Source organism: Rhipicephalus microplus, chromosome 8 (genome assembly GCF_043290135.1).
Source record: "Rhipicephalus microplus isolate Deutch F79 chromosome 8, USDA_Rmic, whole genome shotgun sequence".
Taxonomy (NCBI): domain Eukaryota; kingdom Metazoa; phylum Arthropoda; class Arachnida; order Ixodida; family Ixodidae; genus Rhipicephalus; species Rhipicephalus microplus.
Window position 1 is genome coordinate 105,275,518 of NC_134707.1, and position 23,070 is coordinate 105,298,587.

At 44.6% G+C, this 23,070-nt stretch overlaps 1 protein-coding gene across 1 annotated transcript in view; it reads left to right on the forward strand.

The window, feature by feature from the left end:
- Positions 1-23,070, forward strand: part of LOC119163898 (uncharacterized) — an 83,439-nt gene that overhangs the window by 43,597 nt on the left and 16,772 nt on the right. Inside the window, exons 2-3 of the mRNA XM_037415970.2 lie at positions 1,329-1,577; positions 2,654-2,812. Of these exons, the coding sequence (XP_037271867.1) occupies positions 1,443-1,577; positions 2,654-2,812 (294 nt within the window). The 5' untranslated portion in view covers positions 1,329-1,442. The remainder of the gene's footprint in view (positions 1-1,328; positions 1,578-2,653; positions 2,813-23,070) is intronic.

Genomic DNA, 23,070 nt, shown 5'->3' on the forward strand with positions numbered 1-23,070 from the left:
CACACACTGTATACTGAGCAAATTTGGCTCTAGTTGTTTTAACAAAGCTGAGAAGGTCGTAACTTTCCTAAGGTAGTTCAGGCACATGTCTAGGCATGAACTTCACAAACGTGTCACACAGTGATGATACAATATCATAGAATGTTACACAACAGCTCAGCTTACATTGTATGAAGTTGCTGCGCCTAATTAGGGCACCTATAATTCTAAGAACAATAAAAATACAAATCAGAGTACACCTCTACTATTCTCAAGTACATAACAGTCGTTAAAAACACTAATGAACAACCCGTCGCGGTGGTCTAGAGGTTAAGGTAGCCGGCTGCTGACCCGCCAATCGCGGGATCGAATCCCGGCTGCGGCGGCTGCGTCTTCAATACAGGCGAAAATTGTGAGGCCCGTGTGCTCGAATTTGGGTGCACGTTAAAGAACCCCAGGTGGTCGAAATTACCGGCGCCCTCCACTATGGCGTCTCTCATAATCATATGGTGTTTTTGGGGCGTTAAACTCCACAGATAAATCATTCAGTCAAATTTGAACACTAATGAATGGCTGGTGAACATACATTAGACATAAACGATCCTGACAAAATTACCCAAAGAAGACAAGATTACAAACCTTTTTCTACACTTCGGCGAATAGCAAGCTGTTTAGCTCTCAGCGTCCTCACGGTGCATGAAGACATTACAGATGCAGTAGGTAATTTTTATAGATAATGTAGTTTAAATGGTGCACACGTATACCTCAAGCTAATAAAAATACGTGATCAAACAAAAATGACTTATCAGGTGCTCAAAATATCATCATTCAGTGCAGTCTGGAGGGATAACGCATCCTCTGTTCTGGCGATTGAGTGAGTAAGTGAGTGAGTGAGTGAGTGAGTGAGTGAGTGAGTGAGTGAGAACTGTACTTTTGTCCAAAGGCGGTAGAGACTGGACGGGACCGGAGGCCCTGATAGCTCAGCCAGGTGGCTCCGCCCTAAACGGCGATTGAGAGGGAATGGAGTTCGACTCGCGGCGTAGTCATTAGCAGAGGGGTGTCTGAAGAAACATTAGTGTGCCAAAGAGGAATAAAAACGTTATACTTGTGATCACCTCGTAACTATTTACAACAGTTGAGGAGTGCATTCCTATGTACGTGAATTGTTTTGGTAAATACATTTTTTAAAGAAAGCATTTGTCACATATAATGTACACAATTATTTATTCGGCATATTATTAAAAGGTGCCATTCCAATTCATTTGCATTCTCGGAGTAGAATGGTCCATGAAAGTTTATTTTCCGCTTGTAAATAGGCGCCCTTATGCATGCGTTCCCATTCTTCACAGAGCCACAAACACAGCCTCTCCGGGGCCCAATCGGCGTGGCCCTGGCATCGGCCGGCTCACTGCAGCAGTGCGGGCACTGCGCCGCCGTCTTCTACCGCCGCCAAAGGTCGCACAATGTACGGTTCACGGCAGGAACCACTGCACCGGGACGCCATGTTGGCGCTCGCACCGAACGGAGCACAATGGCGACCCCAGGAGGAGGACGAGACGCACAGCCAGGCAGCCTGGGCGCCCTGCGACGCCTCTTGGGTAGGTCTCATGGCTCATACTGTGCGCAAATTGAAGGGCGATAAATTATAAAAAAGAATTCTGGGCAGGTTTTGCTAAAAGCTGTAGGTTTAGTCACAGTGTAGCTGTATTCACTAAGCCAGTCCCACCTTGGCTCAATTTAAATTAGGTTGAGTTTGCATGATCTGACACAATTAGCATTATTAGGTCACAAAAAAGTGGGGTATCTCTTAACAATTACGAGTTCAAGGTAGTTGGTCCTCCTATATAGCCCACTAGCGCAATTTTTTTAGACAGCAGAAGAAACAATAGGAGGGCGACAACTGCGTGAGCATGACGTTAATTTCAGTGACAGAAAGGAAAATGACCTTCCATGATAGAGCACTACACCCTGGGGGAGGAAGTAGCTGATGTGTGCTCTCGTAGTATGCACCTAAGGCATTGGTGTTTTAGGCTGTCATACTTTTCATACATATGCCTCGTTTCGATATTGAACTCGGTTGGAAGTCTGCGCCCGTTTGTGTTTCGTCGGGTGTTTAAAACATTTTGCGCAACAGGTTGCTTATCATGAAGCGTGTCGGTCGGGCTTAGTTATATCGCACGCACTTTATCTGGGCTTAAATGGTTAGTGTAAATGAACACCAGTTAGGATTACCGGTTTGAATAGGCTTGGCTAAAGTGGACTAAGAAGTACGACTCATTGGCAAAAGCCATATCCTAATTCTTTCTGCGTTCAGCCGCTGTATTCATCCTTCCTCGCCCACTTCTGAAAGCTTTCTGCTTCTAGCATGGTCGTGCAAGACCTCCAAGATTAGAGCACTGCAACTCACTGATTTTGCACTGCATTCGTGATGGGCCCATATCTGGATGAGCGACAATGTGATGTGACGTCATGTAGTGCGATTTCATCGTGACGTCATGAAGACCTCACAATTTTTTCTGATGTGTGACTTCACAAGGCCGCCATATCATAACGTCAGCACGTAGTGAGTTTTTTTTTTTTGCAATACACTTCGACGCCGACACCATTGAAGTTTCACGTTAGATGAGTCATGTAAGGCTTTAATTTTAACGTAGTCAGCGCATATGCATTGCAGGCGACGCCCCGGTACATGGAGGACGAGACCTTGCTGTGCATCCCGCGGGAGAGGTCGGTGCTCATCAAGAACTGCCTCAAGCTCACCATCAAGCAGAGGAGGGAGGCTCTAGGGCTCGGAGACATAGAACCGGAGTACAAGGAGCCGGGGCCGGATCACGTAAGCCGTTCACCCTCATACGCGCGAAGTCATCATTTCGCGCATTCACTACGAAGTCATTGTCGACCAGCGTTTTGTCGATGCTGTCAGAAACGAACGAGTGTGGGAGCAAATGCACCACGTGTCGTGGACACTTACGCCACGTGGTTGATGTCTCGTTATGCACATTGAGTAATACCAGATAAAGAAGTGAACGTAATTGCATACATGTTATGCTATCTAGGGCATGTCATGCGAATCAGTTTATGACAGGTATTTCATAGCCTCATGCGTTTATCATGATAACGTAAGCGTTCTCGTATACCTTGTTATTGAAACAACAATGACACCTTCATGACATCATGTTCGTATTATCGTAAATATTATATATATATCATCATCATCATTAGCCTGACTACGTCCACTGCAGGACAAAGGCCTCTCCCATGTTCCGCCAGTTAACCCGGTCCTGTGCTTGCTGCTGCCAATTTATACCCGCAAACTTCTTAATCTCATCTGCCCACCTAATCTTCTGTCTTCCCCTAACCCGCTTCCCTTCTCTGGGAATCCAGTCAGTTACCCTTAATGACCAGCGGTTATCCTGTCTACGCGCTACATGCCCTGCCCATGTCCATTTCTTCTTCTTGATTTCAGCTATGATATCCTTAACCCCCGTTTGTTCCCTAATCCATTCTGCTCTCTTCTTGTCTCTTAAGGTTACACCTACCATTTTTCTTTCCATTGCTCGCTGCGTCGTCCTCAATTTAAGCTGAACCCTCTTTGTAAGTCTCCAGGTTTCTGCTCCGTAGCTAAGTACCGGCAAGATACAGCTGTTATATACTTTCCTCTTGAGGGATAGTGGCAATCTACCTGTCATAATTTGAGAGTGCTTGCCGAATGTGCTCCACCCCATTCTTATTCTTCTAGTTACTTCAATCTCGTGGTTCGGCTCTGCGGTTATTACCTGCCCTAAGTAGACATAGTCTTTTACAACTTCAAGTGCACTATTACCTATCTCGAAGCGCTGCTCCTTGCCGAGGTTGTTGTACATTACTTTCGTTTCCTGCAGATTAATTTTAAGACCCACCTTTCTGCTCTCCTTGTCTAACTCCGTAATCATGAGTTGCAATTCGTCCCCTGAGTTACTCAGCAATGCAATGTCATCGGCGAAGCGCAGGTTACTAAGGTATTCTCCATTGACTCTTATCCCTAACTGTTCCCATTCTAGGCTTCTGAAAACCTCCTGTAAGCACGCGGTAAATAGCATTGGGGAAATTGTGTCCCCCTGCCTTACACCCTTCTTGATTGGTATTCTGTTGCTTTCTTTATGAAGCACTATGGTTGCAGTTGATCCCCTGTAGATTTCTTCCAGAATGTTTATATATACTTCATCTACGCCCTGATTCCGCAGTGTTTGCATGACGGCTGATATTTCTACTGAATCAAACGCCTTCTCGTAATCTATGAAGGCTATGTATAGTGGTTGGTTATACTCTGAGCATTTCTCTATTACCTGATTGATAGTATGAATGTGGTCAATTGTTGAGTAGCCTGTTCGAAATCCTGCTTGTTCCTTTGGTTGATTGAATTCTAATGTTTTCTTTACTCTGTTAGCAATTACCTTTGGAAATAGCTTGTATACTACAGAGAGCAAGCTGATTGGCCTGTAATTCTTCAAGTTCTTGTCATCTCCTTTCTTATGTAATAAGATGATGTTAGCGTTCTTCCAAGACTCTGGTACTCTTCCCGTCAGGAGACACCTCGTAAACAGGGTGGCTAGTTTTTCTAACACAATCTGTCCTCCATCTTTGAGCAGATCTGATGTTACCTGATCCTCACCAGCAGCTTTGCCTCTTTGCATGCTCTCCAAAGCTTTTCTGACTTCTTCTATCATTACTGGTGGGGTGTAATCTGGGTTACTGCTAGTTCTTATAGTATGAAGGTCGTGGTTGTCTCGGCTACTGTACAGATCTCTGTAAAACTCCTCCGCTATTTTAACTATCCTATCCATATTGGTAGTTATTTTGCCTTCTTTGTCCCTTAGTGGATACATCCGACTTTTGCCTATCCCAAGTTTCCTCTTCAATGCTTTGACACTTCCTCCGTTTTTCAGAGCGTGTTCAATTCTCTCCATGTTATACCTTCTCACATCGCATACCTTACGTCTGTTAATCAACTTCGAAAGCTCTGCCAGTTCTATTTTGTCTATTGTACTTGACACTTTCATGATTTGACGCTTCTTAATTAGGTTCTTCGTTTCCTGGGAAAGCTTGCCAGTGTCGTGTCTTACTACCCTGCCTCCAACTTCCACTGCACACTCCGTAATGATACTCGTCTGATTATCATTCATTGTATCTACGCTAAGGTTGGTTTCCTCACTATGAGCCGAGTACCTGTTCTGCAGCGACACTCTGAATTCCTGTACTTTCCCTCTCAGTGCTAGCTAATTGATTGGCTTCTTGCGTATCAGTTTCTGTCGTTCCTTCTTCAAGTCTAGGCGAATTCGAGACCGTACCAATCTATGGTCACTGCATCGTACCTTGCCAATCACTTCCACATCCTGCACGATTCCAGGGTGTGCACTCATTATAAAGTCTATTTCGTTCTTATTTTCGCCATTAGGGCTCCTCCATGTCCACTTGCGGTTTTCTCGTTTTCGGTAGAAGGTATTCAAAATCCGTAAATTATTGCGTTCTGCGAATTCTACTAGTAGCTCTCCTCTGGCGTTTCTAGTACAGATGCCATAATCTCCTACTGCCTGGTCTCCAGCCTGCTTCTTCCCTACCTTTGCATTAAAGTCGCCCATCACTATAGTATACTGTGTTTTTACCTTACTCATTGCCGATTCCACGTCTTCATAGAAGCTTTCAACTGAAGCGTCATCATGGCTGGATGTAGGCGCGTAAGCCTGTACAACCTTCATCTTGTATCTTTTATTCAGTTTAATTACGATACCTACCACCCTTTCATTAATGATATAGTATTCCTCTATGTTGCCAGCTATGTTTCTGTGAATTAGGAACCCCACTCCCAGTTCTCTTCTGTCTGCCAAGCCCCTGTAGCAAAGGACGTGCCCATTCTGTAGCACCGTATAGGCCTCATCTGTCCTCCTAACCTCACTGAGCCCTATTATATCCCATTTAACACTCTCTAGCTCCTCGAATAGTACAGCTAGACTTCCCTCACTAGATAAGGTTCTAGCGTTAAACGTTGCCAAGTTCAGGTTCCAATGGCGGCCTGTCCGGATTCAGAGATTCTTAGCACCCTCTGCTGCGTTGCAGATCTGACCGCCGCCGTGGTCAGTTGCTTCGCAGCTGCTGGGGACTGAGGGCCGTGAGTTATTTGACGTAAGCATGTGGGAGGTAGTGGCCAGATACTGCACCAGGGTGGCCAATCCTTCTCTGGTGAGGGAGTGCGTTCTCGGCGGTGTTTGCCGGTGAGGCCGCACCCCAGGCCTCTTAATGCAGTTCCATCAACACGCGGATTTTTTTTTTAATCCGGTTGGAAACTGCGCGGTACCGGGATTTGAACCACGGACCTCTTGCATGCGAGGCGGATGCTCTAACCACTACGCCATCGCCGCATCTCAACACGCGGATTTTTTTTATATATATAAATATATATATAAGGGAAAGAAGTGTATACCTAAGGGCTCGTTTCTCCGTGTTTTGACACAATATAATGAGATCTAACAGACAGTAATGCCAAGGAATGTACAGGGGAAGTTATTAGAACCAATGGAATGTAAATAAGAAGAAAAGTGGGTGAAAAATTAATCAGCCGTGAGCGGGAATTGAACCTACGACCTTCGAATAACGCGTTCGAAAAACGCGTTTGATGCATCGAACGCGTCAAATCGAACACGTCAAATCCTGACGAAGAACGTTCCACCGGTCGAACCGTTGGTTATAAAATTAAGACAACCGCTATGTTGCGTTTGTTCTCTTCCCAAGTACGTTTGGCCCATTGGAAAAACTTCTTCAGTATATATATATATATATATATATATATATATATATATATATATATATATATATATATATATATATATAGAGAGAGAGAGAGAGAGAGAGAGAGAGAGAGAGAGAGAATAGTAAGTTGCCTTCCCGTACATACAAGCAGGGTCAGCGCATTGCTTTCCATCAGTTGGTTATGTATGGTGCCCTAAAAAGTTAATAACTTGTTCTGCACACGCAGTGAAAATCTTCACTGTGTGTGTGGAATACTCTATGAACCAATTGACAATACCTTTAAGTGTTCGCCCTCCACGAAATGTGCATTTTGGTGTACGCAAAGTCTTCGAACATGTGGAAATCACGCACATAGATACCCGATAACTACACGTGCTCCGTAATATAGGTGCACATCCTACAGCCTCCTCGCAAAAGCGCGAGCCTACAGGGTGCACAGAGAGTTGACAACGGACTGGCGGGGCGTGTACGAATGCTTTAGGGCTGGCGTGAAGTAGTGCAAACATGCGCATGTGATGCGTGATGGAATGTGGGGTGGCCATGAGGACGTCGAGTTGTTAGTTCAGTGGTAGTCGTTCTTCGTGTTAATAAATGTTTTTTGTTTGTTGTTTGTGTTTAGAGGCTACGGTGCATTCCGTCATTCGACCAGACGGTGAGAACTCCGATAAGGTAGTGAAATGGCCACCAATAATTAGCGATGTCAATTTTATGGTGCGTAGCTTCTTAGGGCCTTTAACCTTTTCGCCATCCGTGATCACGATAGGGAGACTCATGGACGTAAGGTGAACAAAATGTTTACCAATAGAATAATGTCAATGTTAATTGCGACGGGCAATATTAAACACTTGGAAGCATGAAGTCTTTATACTAGTCGGAGACTTCAACGTGGAGGGTATGGAACTTAGGATCGAGCTTAGTCGTCGACTCTTTGTGTCACGTCACTTAGTTGTTGAAAAAATGTCACGTGATTTTTTTCCAGTTCACCACTCAACTCAATATTATATAGGGCATTGGTCGGACAACATAGGTCAGACAAACTCAAACGAAAGGTTTAACAATGTACTGACATAAATCATGATTGTGACGGAAGAATATAAAGCATTTACAAGCAGAAATCGTGTATAATGTATCCTGTATCAATAATATGATGCATCAATGTATCACACCTGCTATAGTCTCTGCTTGAGTCTGCAGTATCAATAAATAAATAAATAACTGTTTTTACCAGTCGGCGGCTTACAGACACAGTATAAACCTTAGGACTAAGTTTGCACCCACTCGTCATCAATTACTTAGTCGGGATCCCTGGGTTTCTTTCTATCGTGACGTACATGACACGTTAGTAGAGCAATTGATATCATTGCCTGATACTCATGTTCGTTATCCTTTTAGATTTTTTCATGCGAATTTTAGTTTTGTAAGAGGGAATGAAAACTAAACACGCAGATAGATAGATAGATAGATAGATAGATAGATAGATAGATAGATAGATAGATAGATAGATAGATAGATAGATAGATAGATAGATAGATAGATAGATAGATAGATAGATAGATAGATAGATAGATAGATAGATAGATAGATAGATAGATAGCATCGTTCGTTTGTCGGAAAGCACTTCTCGTCCAAAAAGAACAAATAAATGCTCGCGTAAGATGACCCCAATTTTCTTGTCTTCACGACCCGGCTTACGCTACATCGCTAGCATTCGTACTACAGTGCACCAGTGAGCAGCAGTGGATTATGAGTGAGCATCAATCGCGTGGTCGTGTCTGAAAGCAGTGCGGGTTGCCCAGTTTCCATGACTACATTCGATTAGGATAGGTGACAACTACTAATCAATACGCTGAGTTACCCCCTTGATGAGCCCCGCCGCGGTGGTCTAGTGGCTAAGGTACTCGGCTGTTGACCCGCAGGGCGCGGGTTCAAATCCCGGCTTCGGCGGCTGCATTTCCGATGGAGGCGGAATTGTTGTAGGCCCGTGTGCTCAGATTTGGGAGCACGTTAAAGAACCCCAGGTGGTCAAAATTTCCGGAGCCCTCCACTACGGCGTCTCTCATAATCATATAGTGGTTTTGGGACGTTAAACCCCACATATCAATCAAACCCCCTTGATGAGATGGGATGACTACGTGATATCATCGGTGAGTTCATCGCTTGAGCATGGTTGATGATTGATATGTGTGGTTCAACGTCCCGAAACCACCACATGCATATAAGAGACCCCGTAGTGGAGGGCTCTCAAAGTTTCGACCACTAGGGGTTTTTTACCGTGCACGCAAATCTCAGCACACGGGTCTACAGCATTTGCTTGAGCATTGTTGAGTGTAGGACTTAATGCAGCGCCAATAGCTCTTGGCCACTAATGTGGAGGACCTCATACTTTCTTCATGGGAGGGATTAACCCTTACTTGTTGATAGGAATAACATACCTTCTAACGGTACGCAATAACATAGTTACGAAGAAAATTAGTCGAGTGTCGAAATTAGACAAGTGTAATGCTTCCTCTTGGCTTTCAAACGTCACTTTTTTGTTCGCGCATGTTTTTGTTTGTCCTCTCACGGGAAACTGCGCACACGGCATACATCAACACTGGTAGGGGAAGGGAAGTTTGCCAGATTGCGTAAGCTAGATCCGTCTACCCTAATTTAACTTTTATTATCCACGGTAGAACACGAAAACTAAAAAGAAAGACGCTTCTATACAGCGTTCAGGGCCGTTCTAAGAAAAAACACTGTTTCTCCGGAGATCGTGTGCATGAGGCTGCGAAGCGAGTCGGTAATTTTCGTTCGATAATACAAGACGCTGCCAAGATACTCAACGCGGCGATAATTAAGCACTGGAAGGAAAAAGCATAAATAATTACACTCCCCTCCTTTGCGATATCCCCCCACCCCCTTTTGTGCTGTTCTTATCAACATGGCCTCTACAGTCTGGTGTTTTTGGTGTTGGTTATCATCGGAGTGTTAGGCAGTGCTGCCCGTGCCAAGAGGAACAGCGGAGTAGCAGCCCGCCGAGCTTCACCGCAGTCAACGACGGCGTATTCTAGCGGATTAAACGCTCGTTAGTGCGGGGTGAAAAGCCAAGGACCACGGCCATGCCGATGCAGAGCCTATGCGTACAAAGGCGACGGTCCTTGAGAATGGCTCTCGTTCTCTGTGAAAGCGCACACGATCACCTGGCCAAGCCTCGCTTGCCATGCACAAATGTGCATACGTAAACTGAGAAAGTACGGAAGTCATGCGAGTGTCTGTAATACTGGCTTCAATGTGTGAGCTCCCATGGATTTTTGATATTGTGTCACTTGTAATGAGATTTACGGGGGTATTGCGAGGTGAAGTTACGATGTGGGGAGGAGGAACGCCGAAGTGCGGGCTGCTAGGTACTGCAGTGAGGTTCAGCTACTCGTGCAGATATAATGCAGCAGTAAACCGCGTTACAGACACGAACAGCAAAAGGGTTTCATGAGAAAAAAAAACAATTTCTGCCATCTCGCGCAAAGAAAACTGCCAGACTTCGAATAAAGTTCATTTATTCGTTGGAGTGGAAATCGTTGCTAAAAAATGATGCCATGCCCTCCGCGAAATGGCGGGCAAGGCCGCCTAACTTCTTAGTCAAACATAAACTGTGGCCGTCGTGCGAAAGCAAAGATTTGTTTTACGCACACGCCCAAGATCATTACAATGGGAAACCTACCAAGACAGATACTGTCACAAAAATGCTCGTGTGTTACTAATACTTTTGAGTAAGCCTCGGAGTGTTCACCAACTTAGTTGGAGATGTGTTAAAAGCAAAATTTCGACAATTTATATCACAACGTACTCTGCTATGAGATAGCAATTAGCTGCCCCAGCTTCAAAACAACTATTTCATGTCTGCCAGAGGGAGAATCCTCGCCTTAAAATCTGAAGGAACAATATATCTCTAAATAATAGCAGTAATATATCCGCTGAAAAATAAAAAAATAACCACTTTATCTTTGGAGGGCGAAAGCGCGCTTCCATTTCGCGGACTAGGCGCCATGAGAGCTTTCATTCAATAATTACTTGTAACCTTTGTGGGACAGACTTACCATGCAAATGGAAAACTCATTTCTCCGCGTTTATTTTTCTCTAAGCTCAGAGGGAGTTCTCCAGGGTTCCTTTCTTTTTTTTGGTGGGGGACGCGGGACGGGTGAGAATTCGCAGTTTACTGAAGTGTAGTTTTTGTAAATCTTCATTGCTCTGAAATGCAGTGTTTAATATTGCTGTGTAAGTGTTTTAAAAGCCTTCTTATTCATCATATTGATAGAAGATGCATTTATTCGTTGATAATCCTGTTTTTCCATCACTTGCATTTTTATCTCATCCTGTTCATTTACTCTGTTTATGAGGCCGTTGATGTATCCTCTTGATGGGGCTGGAGGTAGTCAAGCTACTTCTCAATTTTTTTCCAAGCCCCGCACCTCTCCTTGGTAAAGAATAAAGCACATAATATTATTCCCCAATGTTCCGAAACCCTAATTGAAATGATATCACAACGCGGACAAATGCCAACACACTTTGCGCAATTCTAATGTCTGAAAGGTTTCGAATGCGCTATCTCATGTACATACGAAACATGTATACGTTTGTTGAAATTACAACCGTAAAGGTTTTTGTAATACACGCAAGCATACTTTGAAATGTTGCGGCAGCTGATTGAGGTTGCGTCCCTCTCGAATGATAATTGTTAGTTTTGAAAATGTCCCTTAAGCATTGCGATTCCCTGTTAAATCGCAGCTTATCGCATAAATTCAAATTGTCAAAAAAAGTCGCGGCATATCCACGGAGTGAATGATGAAGAGTGGGGCAAAGCTTCAAAGGGTTTTATCGGTTAGCCGTGACTGATCCGTCCGCTGGCCGCGTCCGTCTTGTCTTGTATCCTGTCTTACCTTGTGTGATGTTCATCTGTCTATCCATCCGTTACTCCGTTGTCTATCAATCTGTCTGTCTGGCCGTCTGTACGTACGTCTGTCCATCTAGTGAACACCTCCTTCTCGCATTTTTTAGACGCGAACCAGCTCTATGACTAGCCTGTGTAACGCTGTCCTACCTACCGCACCACGCTCCCCTGGTTGCAGATGTTAGGGCGGTGTCAAGTAGGTCACGCCGTCCCTCACTGTGCGCGCGCGTCGACGTCACTTTCTCCCTAGCCTGTCGCCGCTCGACGCGTGTCATCTCACTCGCTTTATCCTCTCCACCGCTCGCAACGTTCAAGCGCACATAGAGCGAACAGTCTTTGTTTGCGATGAAACTTACACGAAACCCAAACCACCTCGCGTGTGTGTGCTTTTCGAAAAAAAAAAACTTTTAGTAAGCACCACAACGAGTTTTGCTTCAGACCGTTCATCCAGAAGTCACGTCGAAACGCGTTTCAGCCGGGTCCACGCCGTGCGCACCGCTGCTGCTTCGCATCCCATCAGGATTCTCTTCGCGAAGGTGGTCCATAAATTTTCATCATATATTCATCATATACAAGTGCCGCTATCTAGCGGACATTCCAAAGGAAGCAGTAAGCTTACAGCTTACTGCTCTCCTTAATTGTAAAATAAATATTCAGAATATAGTGTGCATATAGTGATTTAAATTGTTCGAATTTTCTTCTGAACGAGCATGTTAGCGATTGTACAATGCATGGAACTTTGAATCGCTAGCACTTTTTGAAACACGTCCGCAGTTCCTGTATATATGGCATCCCGCTCTTCCTTAGTAAAGTATTACCTAGTAAGTAAAGTATACCTACCGATTGTAGTCACCATTGTTGTGTTGACTAACCATTCATTTCTTATTTTTAGTTTTGCTGTCTTGCGTATTGCATGCGCCTTGCGGTATGTAGGCAAATGCTCGTGGGCATTGAAATTCGTTCTTACTACTGCTATATAGTTCTGACCTCATTTTTATGCATATTGTTACTCATGTACATATGCATTCATGTATTTTCCTCCTTCTTTTCCCCAAATAAGGAGTACAGTAGAGTAAAAATAAAAATAAAGTAAATAATATAGTGAGGGATGGCGAGGCACTGGCTATGGTAAACAATTATGTTATTAAGGACATTGCAAGTTGTCACAGTGGGGCGAACCACGCAGATGAAGCAACTAGAAAGATAAGAATAGGGTTGAGCGCATTGTGCCAAACTCTCAAGTCATCCATGCAAGTTTACCGCTGTCACTTAAGAGGTACTTACCGGAATTGGCCTATGAAGCAGACGCCATGTCTTCATAGGTCACGTCTTTGGCTTGGTAGGCTAGGTCGCAAATGCGTCAATCATATGCCGGTCGTGTACTATATCAACTTTGTCAGCCTTACTCAGAGGTGGCATTTTCATTTAATCTGTAAATTTTGAGGAAGACAGGGAAGAGGTTTATTTTGCATGTCTTTCTCTATGTAGAGTTTGGCTTGGTCGACCGATTCCGCTTTTGCACCCACCCCTCCTTTTTCATTATTTACGTGAGGTTTTGCGTGCTCGTAATGCGTACCTGACCACTGTCAAATTTCTGAAGGGAACTAAACTGTGGCACCGTCTTGTGTTATGCAACGTTTTTGTGTGAAACAACACCTCCCTTCGTCAAGTTTGCAATGTCTACAGCTCTGCCTGCTTCAGAGCGCAATGGCGCCTGCAATTAAAGCCCCTTTACTTATATATGAACGCGCACTCGGCTTTTATGTCATTAAACGCTCGTTCATTTTTAGCACAGTTGGCAGGCGTGTCGTTTATAGTCAGCCGTATAAACAGCGAGATACATGAAGAATCGCCACTCTTCCTGCGCCGAGACCAAGCTGTTCGGAGAGGGCACCGAGCCAACGACCCTTCACCCCTGTTCTGGCTAGCATCTCCCACTCAACGCCCGAATGTTTTCGCCACACTAGCGTTGTTATTATCATTATCATGATTGTTCGCGTGTTCGAAAGAGATGGCTTTTCATAGCTGGAAGGATAGGTTTTCAAATAGCCAGATCAAATGCCAAATTGTTCTTGGTTTTTGAACGAGTGGTGGTTCTTGTAGTATCTTGCCGCTTTCGACGCATAAGAAATCAATTAGGGTTTTATTAAACTGTGGCAGTGACGGATTGACTAGGTAGTAGTACTCCCACTTCACACTTTGTTTTTTGCTTTTTTTCTCGCGCGCCTGCTTTTCTGCCCGCTTTCCTTTCCATATTTCTTTCCCTATCCCACTCCCCTTGATATAGGGTCACTACAATTTTCTCATTTCTACTTTCACTCTCTTTTGACATTTTAAATCTTTCTTTCGATAAATGCGATGGAAGACATAGTAGTGTCTCTTTTTTATTTCCTTAAGTGCGTGGGACCATGACCACATGCTTGCTTTTCATAATGTCTACCATAACTTCAAAGCACTGGTGCAACAAAATGACCGGGTGATCTGTATGCGTAAGTTCTCCTCACTGCAGCTTTCTGCTTTTTTGTCTACCTAAACTACCTGAGCTTATTTGCTTCTTTATTTGAACAATAATGTAACCTCACTGAAGAGACTTTGGATGGTTGTGAACTAAAGGTGAAAGTAGGGCGAGAAATTTGAAAGTTCTCTAGAATCAGCGAAAACGATAACAAAAAAGAAGCAATCAAAACGCGTGGCTATGAAATCTCTAAAACTTTTATACATAGTGGACGCCGAGAAAAAGTTGCGCTTAAATACAACTAAATCTAAAAACAAGTACGCAGCTTGCTCAAGAGCTGCAAGGCTGAACCCGTTAAATGAGCTAACGTTCGGCCTAAATAATATTGTTGGTGATGTCAAGATTTTGTCAGGTTAACCAAGTTTTTGCGGGCAGTTTTTGTAAAGATGTCAAGTGACTAGATATTACGCGATTTTGCGACTTTTATAGCGTGAGTATAGCAGTAATGGTTTTTTTTGGCGGACACATGTCATGTGACTGTCTATCATGTCATGTTACGTAATTTTAGACACGTCACTGGATATCGCGTGGTCTTACGTAATTTTTTTGCCACGTGAGTATTCCTACGCGATTTTAAATCACGTGACTGATTGTTACGCAATGCCGTGTGATTTTTAGTCGCATGACCCGTTATTGCGGTTTGTTACGTCACTTTTAGTCGCGTAACAGACTCGCTTATCATAGTTGAAGTATTACACTGTGGACAAATTGGTGCACGGCTATGGAAGCCAAGCACTAGCTCAAGATCACGAAGCGCAGGCACACCGTTTACTGTGGCGATTCTTGTTAGCGCCACTTGTCGAAACGAAAACCTTCAAGAGCTCCAGTCTTCGCAGGTGTGCTCCAATGTGGAAGCGAACAATAAATAAGTACCATAAACAAAGACGTTTAAGTGTTGTAAGCCCACTTGTACAAATAGTCCAACGGTCCGTCAGAGACATGAGACAAATATTTCGAGAGCTGGTTAAAAGCATTGTCAAAAAAGTTAGAAAAAGTTAGGCGTTTAGGTACCCAAACTGCGATACGATGATGAACCACGCCCTGTTGGAGAAACCAGGATTAATTTATTTATACCACTTGCATTTTTAGCCTTTACCAGTCTTTAAAGGTTTTAGTTTGAATACTAAGAGGAAAAGAAGGAACTTTGTAGAAATACTTGTGCGCTCTAAAGTGTGATGTAGGGAGATCGCGGCCCCGCCCTGTGATATACATCTATAAGGAAGACATGACACGACCTTATCAAGGGCTACCTGATAATTGAAATTCAGTCACTGCTACCAAAATTTATTTTCTTTCATTCCAGCTCACCGCATGTCCTCTCGCTAGCTATGCACTTATATATAGCGTGCGTAACAATAAATTAGGCCTCAATAGAAAAGTCATTTTTGTTTTGTATGCTTTAAATCCTATTATTTGCGGCCAACATGAACCAAACTGAAATGCTTATTCTGCAACGAATAACTGATAGCACGAAGAAGCGTCACTTCATGGAGGTCGGTGCTTTCGGCGCAGCATGACATACAAGGTGTATTCTTCAGTTGCATTTTTCTCTACAGTCGTGAAGCTAAAGATTGCCTTCTACAAATAAAGATCAACATTTTTTTTTGTATTGACATGTATATACCATATTGAATACCCACCTCTCAAGGCATGCACAGCCCGCCCCCCCTCTGTTCTACCTATGTACACGGGGAAACCAAAGCCTTTGTTATTATTCTGGATTTGTATTTTGGACTCACTCACTCGCTCAGCCACTCCCTCCCTCACTCCCTCACTCTCTCACTCAAGCACTCACTCACTTATTGCCGCGAAAACCCTCTTGCTCTTGCATTGGCATCGCATACACCAAGTGCCTTGTCAATTGATTGATTGATATGTGGGGTTTTACGTCCCAAAACCACTATATGATTATGAAAGACGCCGTAGTGGAGGGCTCCGGAAATTTCGACCACCTGGGGTTCTTTAACGTGCACCCAAATCTGAGTACACGGGCCTACATTTCCGCCTCTGCCTTGTCAATTGACGTGCCCATGTTCCTACTATACCACAAATCAACTCTCCGAATCAACATTGCCATAGATAGCCCCGGCCACAGGTGTGGTATGCGGAATTCCGCAAACTTTTAATCCGGCTGCTAGCAGTCGTTGTTAAGCCGGAATGAAGCTATGCGTCCTTGAATGCGGCGCGCCTCGCGAATCCCGTTAGTGTATGCGCGCACGCACGGGAGAGACGTAACCAAAAAATAGCAAGCATCCTTCAGCCTATAAAAGCCGCGCCGAGTGTAATGTCCTTGACTGACACGCCGCTCGGGTCTTTTCGCGAGCGGCGTTGCCCCGAGTTGACTTTGGGCTTGGCTTCTTGGAAAGCGGCGTACGCCACTCAACTTCCCCGGCAACGACGTTGGAAGCAGGCGATGAACTTTGAACTCGACGGATGTCTTTCGTTCTTCCACCTGGATGCATGCAGAGGGAGGCGGAAACAAGAAAGTGTAGAGCATACAGCCACATGATATTCTCACCAGGAAAGTGTTTGGGCACGTTTCTTGCAGAAGGAGCGGAGCGAGAGTAATGTGTTTTGGAAGCGATACACTACGTCATGTAGGTTTTCAGATCTGAACGCATGCTTTGGCATTTATCCACAAGAGATATGCTGGGCTCTGTCAGTTTTTTTATATACGTCCATACTTTGCTTGAGCTGGATTCACGCAGCCCACGTATTCGTGGCGCGGCAAATAGTAAGCGAACACTTACAGCAAATGCCGTTTTAAGTAGCCGCCTATCTGTAGAAGCGATCCTCAATCTAAAGAAGACAGTATTTATTGACATGCTAGCAGATACACAACACTCACAATTTCAACTCTAACAAACGATGGTAGAATATGCGACCACTCTACCACCCCTTCCAATTGGGGTTGCACAAGTTACATGAATTCGCATTGCAGCTGACGGAAAAGTTACTAGGGAAATAACATCATAATATATATCACTAAACAGGGAAAGAGAACTTGTTAAAATAATATGAAAGTATATTATTTTAATTTGCCATAGAACTAGGCGTTAATCATCCAGCGATGTTTAGAGGAAGCTTCGGAGTCGTATATAGCTTATAAGGGGCAGAGATAAAGTTGAAAACTCTAAGACGTACAAAAAAAAAAAAAGAAACACGGAGCACAAGCGTACGATATCCCCTCACCCATCCGACTTTTACCAATGTGCAGTAGTTAAACGAATGCTGTCCAGTTAATATACATTTCTCGCGTTCGGTTGTACTTAGTCTAGAAATTAAAAAAAAACGCAGAAGTCCCGTCTCCAAAGTAAAATTCATTTTGTTTGAGGCGTCATGATGGTCTTCAGAAGAGTGGCTTGTTCGGCGAATTGGTTCAGCATCATAGGAGAATTCGATGGGGAGGACAGTGACGCAAGAAGAACCACGTCAACACAGCGCGAACTATCAATTTAGTTTTATTGAAAAACATGCAGTGCTTTTCATTAAGACTTATTTAATAGTCATATTGAAGTAGCCTGCGACTACATGTGAATGCGTAGAATCAAACTAGTTGTCACGCGTCGCTCGACGGGAACTGGATGCTACAGTCGTGTAGGAGTCGGCAGATACGCATCAGCATGAATTGCGCGTTTGCCCAGCTGCGCTGAATCAGCGGGCCTTGTTACGCAAGAAGTTCGCCTCGCACTGGGCACCACGGGGGGAGCCGTCGACGTCAGACGACGCCCAGCCCACGGCATCGCTCTCGAACAGCGGGACATGAAGAATCTACACATCCCGCTCCCACTCCCTGACTTGTGCACAGCGGTGGTGAAGAGACCCGGTGAGCTGACCTAAAAGTCTAGAGGAACCACACTGTTTACTTTGGCCCCCGTGAACATCAGAGTAAAGGACGTATACATTAAAGAAATCTCGAGCAACAAATAAAATAATAAGAGAGCGCCGAACATTCTGCACCAGTGACCTCCCCCTTTGGTCGTTGTGAGACTGGTCACTTCCGGGTGTTATCACGTCATCCACTTCAGCTGGTAACCATAGGCGAGCGCACTGCTCTCCAGATAGGCGGGGGGGGGGGGGGCAAGTTTCGTCGCAGCATACCCCAACATTCCATTTGTTGAGTCAGAAAGGAAAAATTATTGGTTTCCAATAGGTAATATTATTGTTAGTTGATTCGAATAGACAGATACACAAAGACAAAAAAAAATATGGAGAGAGGGAGCTGCAAAAGTGACATTGAAGTAGAACAATCATGTGACCCTTAAAATGGACGGCCTTTAGTTTCTGGCTTTCTGGAGATGGAAGGGAGAAGTAAACAGTGATGGTAATTCAACATGAGAGGTTATTACCGCCAGAACACTCTATGGCCATTGACCTGGGCTTTATTTAAGGGCGGGACGATACAAGAACTAGACTTTCTATGGTGAATTCTGTCTTTTGTGGGATCACAATTTGTTTTATATTACAAAGTCGTCTTGTACTTAACGTAACGGATTGATATGCTTTATTCTCTGAAACTAACGTGCACACATGCGTTCTGTGCACGTTAGTATATGTACGGTTTCTATTCCGCATGTCCCAGCCGAGTCAGGTCAAGCGGCAGGCCTGGCAACAGCTGCGTTAGATGCACATTTGCAGTGAGGGGCCAATAGAGCTTCGCCTAAAAGCACGAGTCAGCAACCTTTTGAGGCCGAGGGTGCAGTTTCATGAAGTCGACACAGCCGGAACTGAACTGCAAAACATAAAAGGGGGGGGGGGGGGTAAGTATGCGAACAGTAAAATTCAATGTATCGAAATTAATCAGGCATGAGTCTGGAATAGACCAAATGTTTACTTTCACCACGCGCTTCACAAGGTTGATATTTATCAAGATATGTTGCGCGAAAAAACAAATTCCTTCGATGAGCCTTTGTCTGCTGAACATTCTTGGCCTACTCGCAAATCAGTCGCGCAAACTCCTGGAGGTGGTCATCGGTTATATAAAGAGGGGGGGGGGGTCTTATGAGCTCGTGCCGTGGGCAGATGACCAACACCTGGGACAAAGGATACACCAGCCCGTGCTTTGATTGCTTTTTATGATTTCATCACTCTCATAATATGCGACTCATATACGTGTGTAATAATCGGAGTCATATCTCGCGAAAGCTACGCAATTGTGCCTTCACTTCATTTTCATTCATGCAGCTGCTTCATTAAAAAGGGCTACTTGATCCGCCTCTCGCCGCACATCCGATTTCGCTCGACAAGGTCGACCTGGCCGGAAGTGAAACCTAAAGGGGTGCGGCGTGGAGGCCGATGTGATTTCCCGAGGAAAATGAAACGAACCCCACTGTGTCCCGGTGCGCTCAAGTCCCCGGCTTCCGCAGGCCGCGGCCACCTAATACAAAACAACACAAAAAGAAGTACGGATAACTTTCGATATCCAGGTTGTGACGTGTGATGTGATGGAGCGCTCTCGTTTCTTGGACAGTTCGCGTAACCGCTGAGTTCCCGATTAACCCACAGTCGAATGCTTTATTATGTTTGTTGCTTTCGTTCATGATGGACTCAGCACGCAGGCAGCGCTGACGTGGGCAGGTGATGAGCTCTCTGTTTCCCCCGCATTGGCATGTCTTTCAGGAAGGCTGCTGTACTGGGTTCTTGTTTTTGCGTAGTTATACAGCCAATAGCCTGTGTAGTGTATCTCCATATGGCTACCAGTGAAGCGGAGAAAGGCCCAGGATGCCAGATGGAGCCCACGCAAAATTTTGACAAGCTTTTTTTCCCGCATTTTCTTTAGGTGACCAACAAAAATATATCTGCAGGAGAATCACTAAAGTAACCTGTTGTCAAAGTGTTTGCAAGTTGAAGCATCGTCGGTCACTTCCGGTTTGTGATATTTCATCTCTTTAATGTGTTTGCTGATTAAACCTGAAACTACCTGTTTTTCAATGGCGTGGTTGGGTGCTGTAGCATTCCCTCGTGTCCGAGCTACGCGAAGAGATGAAGCCGTTGGTGGGAACACTGGGCTAATGTTGTGATATTCTGAAAACATTCACCGTTATAACGAACATTGTAGGAGCTTCTTTATGTGAATTCAAAGCCAGCGAACTGACACGACATCATGAAACTACAGAGCGATGTACTTGCCTAGAAGATTAAATTATGATATGCAGCAGTTCGACACTTTGAGACAAGCAAAGCCGGCGATTATGTAAAAAAAAAAAGGCGAGGCACTCAGAAGGATCAGGCAAAACATGTCACAGCAAATTTACGGAGTGAATGACTATGAGTGGGGCGAAGCTTCTGTCTGTCTGTGAATATGCTGTGCTGGCTACACCGGAGGGACGGACTGCCCTATACCATAAGGAGCCCGACCCCTAAAAGAAACTGCTTGAGGGGTGCAATATGTTCGCACGCGAAGACAACACCATAAAGATTGTAATTATACGCACGCTTAAATAGAAGTGCAATCAGTACAATGAGACGATAGTATAAAGCTTCTCATGTTTGCTGGAGTATAAAGTAAGGGCTGAGCCTAATATGCCATTTGTTTCTACTATTTTCCCTATGTTTTTGGCGTACGCATACGCAACCAGTGCGTCCCAGGTTTCCTGCGCGCGACACCGAAATGCAAACCAATCACTATGTGCTTCTCAATGTTGCAGAGAAAACAAAACTATGTACTTATTTCAACACACCCACACGCTTAAGAACAAAACGTGTGTGTCGATGGACGGCTATTCTGATGTATACAATTGCATGCGGGTTGAAATTCGCACGGAACGCAAAGTTGAGGCACACGGAAACACTGACGTGCTGTGCAAGCATTTCTCAGCTCTCAGCTGTGCACTCTACCCACTGCGAACGAATTCGTTTTTGGACTAGTTCGTCAATGATATCCAAAAATATTACAGCTCGAACACACACGCACGCACCCACATCCCCTGTTGCCAAATGTGTCGGGTGCCGGAGTATGTGGGTGCGCACGCGTGTGAATGTGCTGAGTGTTTGCTCTTTAGTTAATTTTGAAAAATCATCTACCTACTCCCCGGTTCGCGTTTCTTGGGGATAGCTAGAAAACACACATTCACATCTCCCTTAATGTTTCCCTGGGTAGGAAAACCGGCAATGTCGATTTCCCTGGCCCTCGAAGCTGCACATAGCCATTGAGTTTGTCATGCGCGAAAGTGCTAAAAAGCATGAGGCCGCTTGTTCTATTAGTGTCTCGGTACCCGCATACTCACAGGCGAGTCGTAAGGCATCGAAACCGTGCACCATTCAATCAGCTCTTGTTGAATAACTGCAACCACGGGGGCGTGAGCTGGGTTGTCTACTTGAAGGAAAGAGTTTCATTGTTGAAAGATATTCTGTGCAGCCTAAAAGTGCAATACGTGAACTGAAGGCAGTTTCACATTAGTAAGGCGAAGCTGGAAGGAAAGTCGGATGATGATGCATCAACCATGGCTCATACCCACCCAGGGGATTGGCCAAGAATTCGTTATACCTCAACCATGGCTCATACCCACTCAGAGGATTGGCCGAGAATCAGTTATATAAATTTTTCGGCCTTTCACGTGTTCAATTGTCCAACCATAAAGGGGGTCCAACGTACTTAATAAATCGACTTCTTCGTTTTTCTTTAGTTTTAGCTTTCTTTCACACACTCTTGTTTCTTTTTTTTTATTTCCTGGTGTTTCCCCTCTTTTTTGTCTGTTTCAATTTCTTTCAAATTTTTCCTATTTTATTCGGATTTTTTCCCTTTCATTTAAATTACCTCTTGCTTCTTCTGCGTTAGTCCAAGTGACGACAACATAGCGCAGGCTCCTAAGGTGCTCCGCAGTTAATATCCTTGTCAAAGTGCTCAAAGAACAAGAGAAGACTACTTCTCCTTGGCTCAAGCGCGAGCTTTTAAATGCTACCCATGGCTGGCTCTGCTATTCCTGGTTTTCACAACAGCATACAATAGCCCAGGCTTCTAAAGTGCTCAGCACTTGATAGACACAAATTTCGTGTTTCGTTCGTAAGCTTTTACGCCATAACGAAACATCGAGTCCTAGTGGGCGTACCAGTGGAGTACGAAAGATTAGCTTGCTCTGCAGACGGGTGTCACGGAGTTGCCGTTAGATGAATTGTAGGTGCAGAGGTGTAGGTGTAGGTCCTTAACAAAGAGAACAAGATTCATGAGCGAAAACGGCATTCCAATTGACTGCAACCAACAGCTATGGTTGGTGTCTGCTGCACTTTACTTCAATTATTGATGTCTGTCTTTATATTTGTTACTTAGATGTTTTAATCTTTCCTTTAGACTCATCACAGACGTGTCTAAAATGACAAGTCACGTAGGCACTCTTTCACTCTCTTCAACGACCCCAGCCATTATGCAACAGGAAAGCTGTGCGTGAGCTGTATAAAGCAAGTTTCATCACCGCATTCAGCGGAATTAAGTAAGGTCACAGAGTTTATTTCACAACTGTAATCCGTGTTGAATCACTACTGCGTTCGCCGAAACTTGTACTTCACGGCGTCCTCCCAGACTGACCATCAGCGTGGGACGTTCTGTTGTCCGAATAAAGCGGCAGTTATTAAGGACGAGTTTCGTGCACGCTACGCATATATACGTCGCGTCGTGTCCCGAAACCCTCCACGCCCCATTAACGTTGTTACACGGGCGCCCAGCGCACGTTACAGAGACACCACAGTGAGGAACTCTTGTGTCGCAACACACCCGTGCTCAAGCAAATAGAGACAAAGAAATCGTATTGTGTTGTCGCGTGTCAATGGCTTCGCCTAAAGCTTCGCCTGTTGGCCTTCGGAACGTCTACGCTCGCGTCCTCTTTCGCGATTGCGGAGTTAAGAAGACGACGGACACACGCTTGCGACCCTGCCG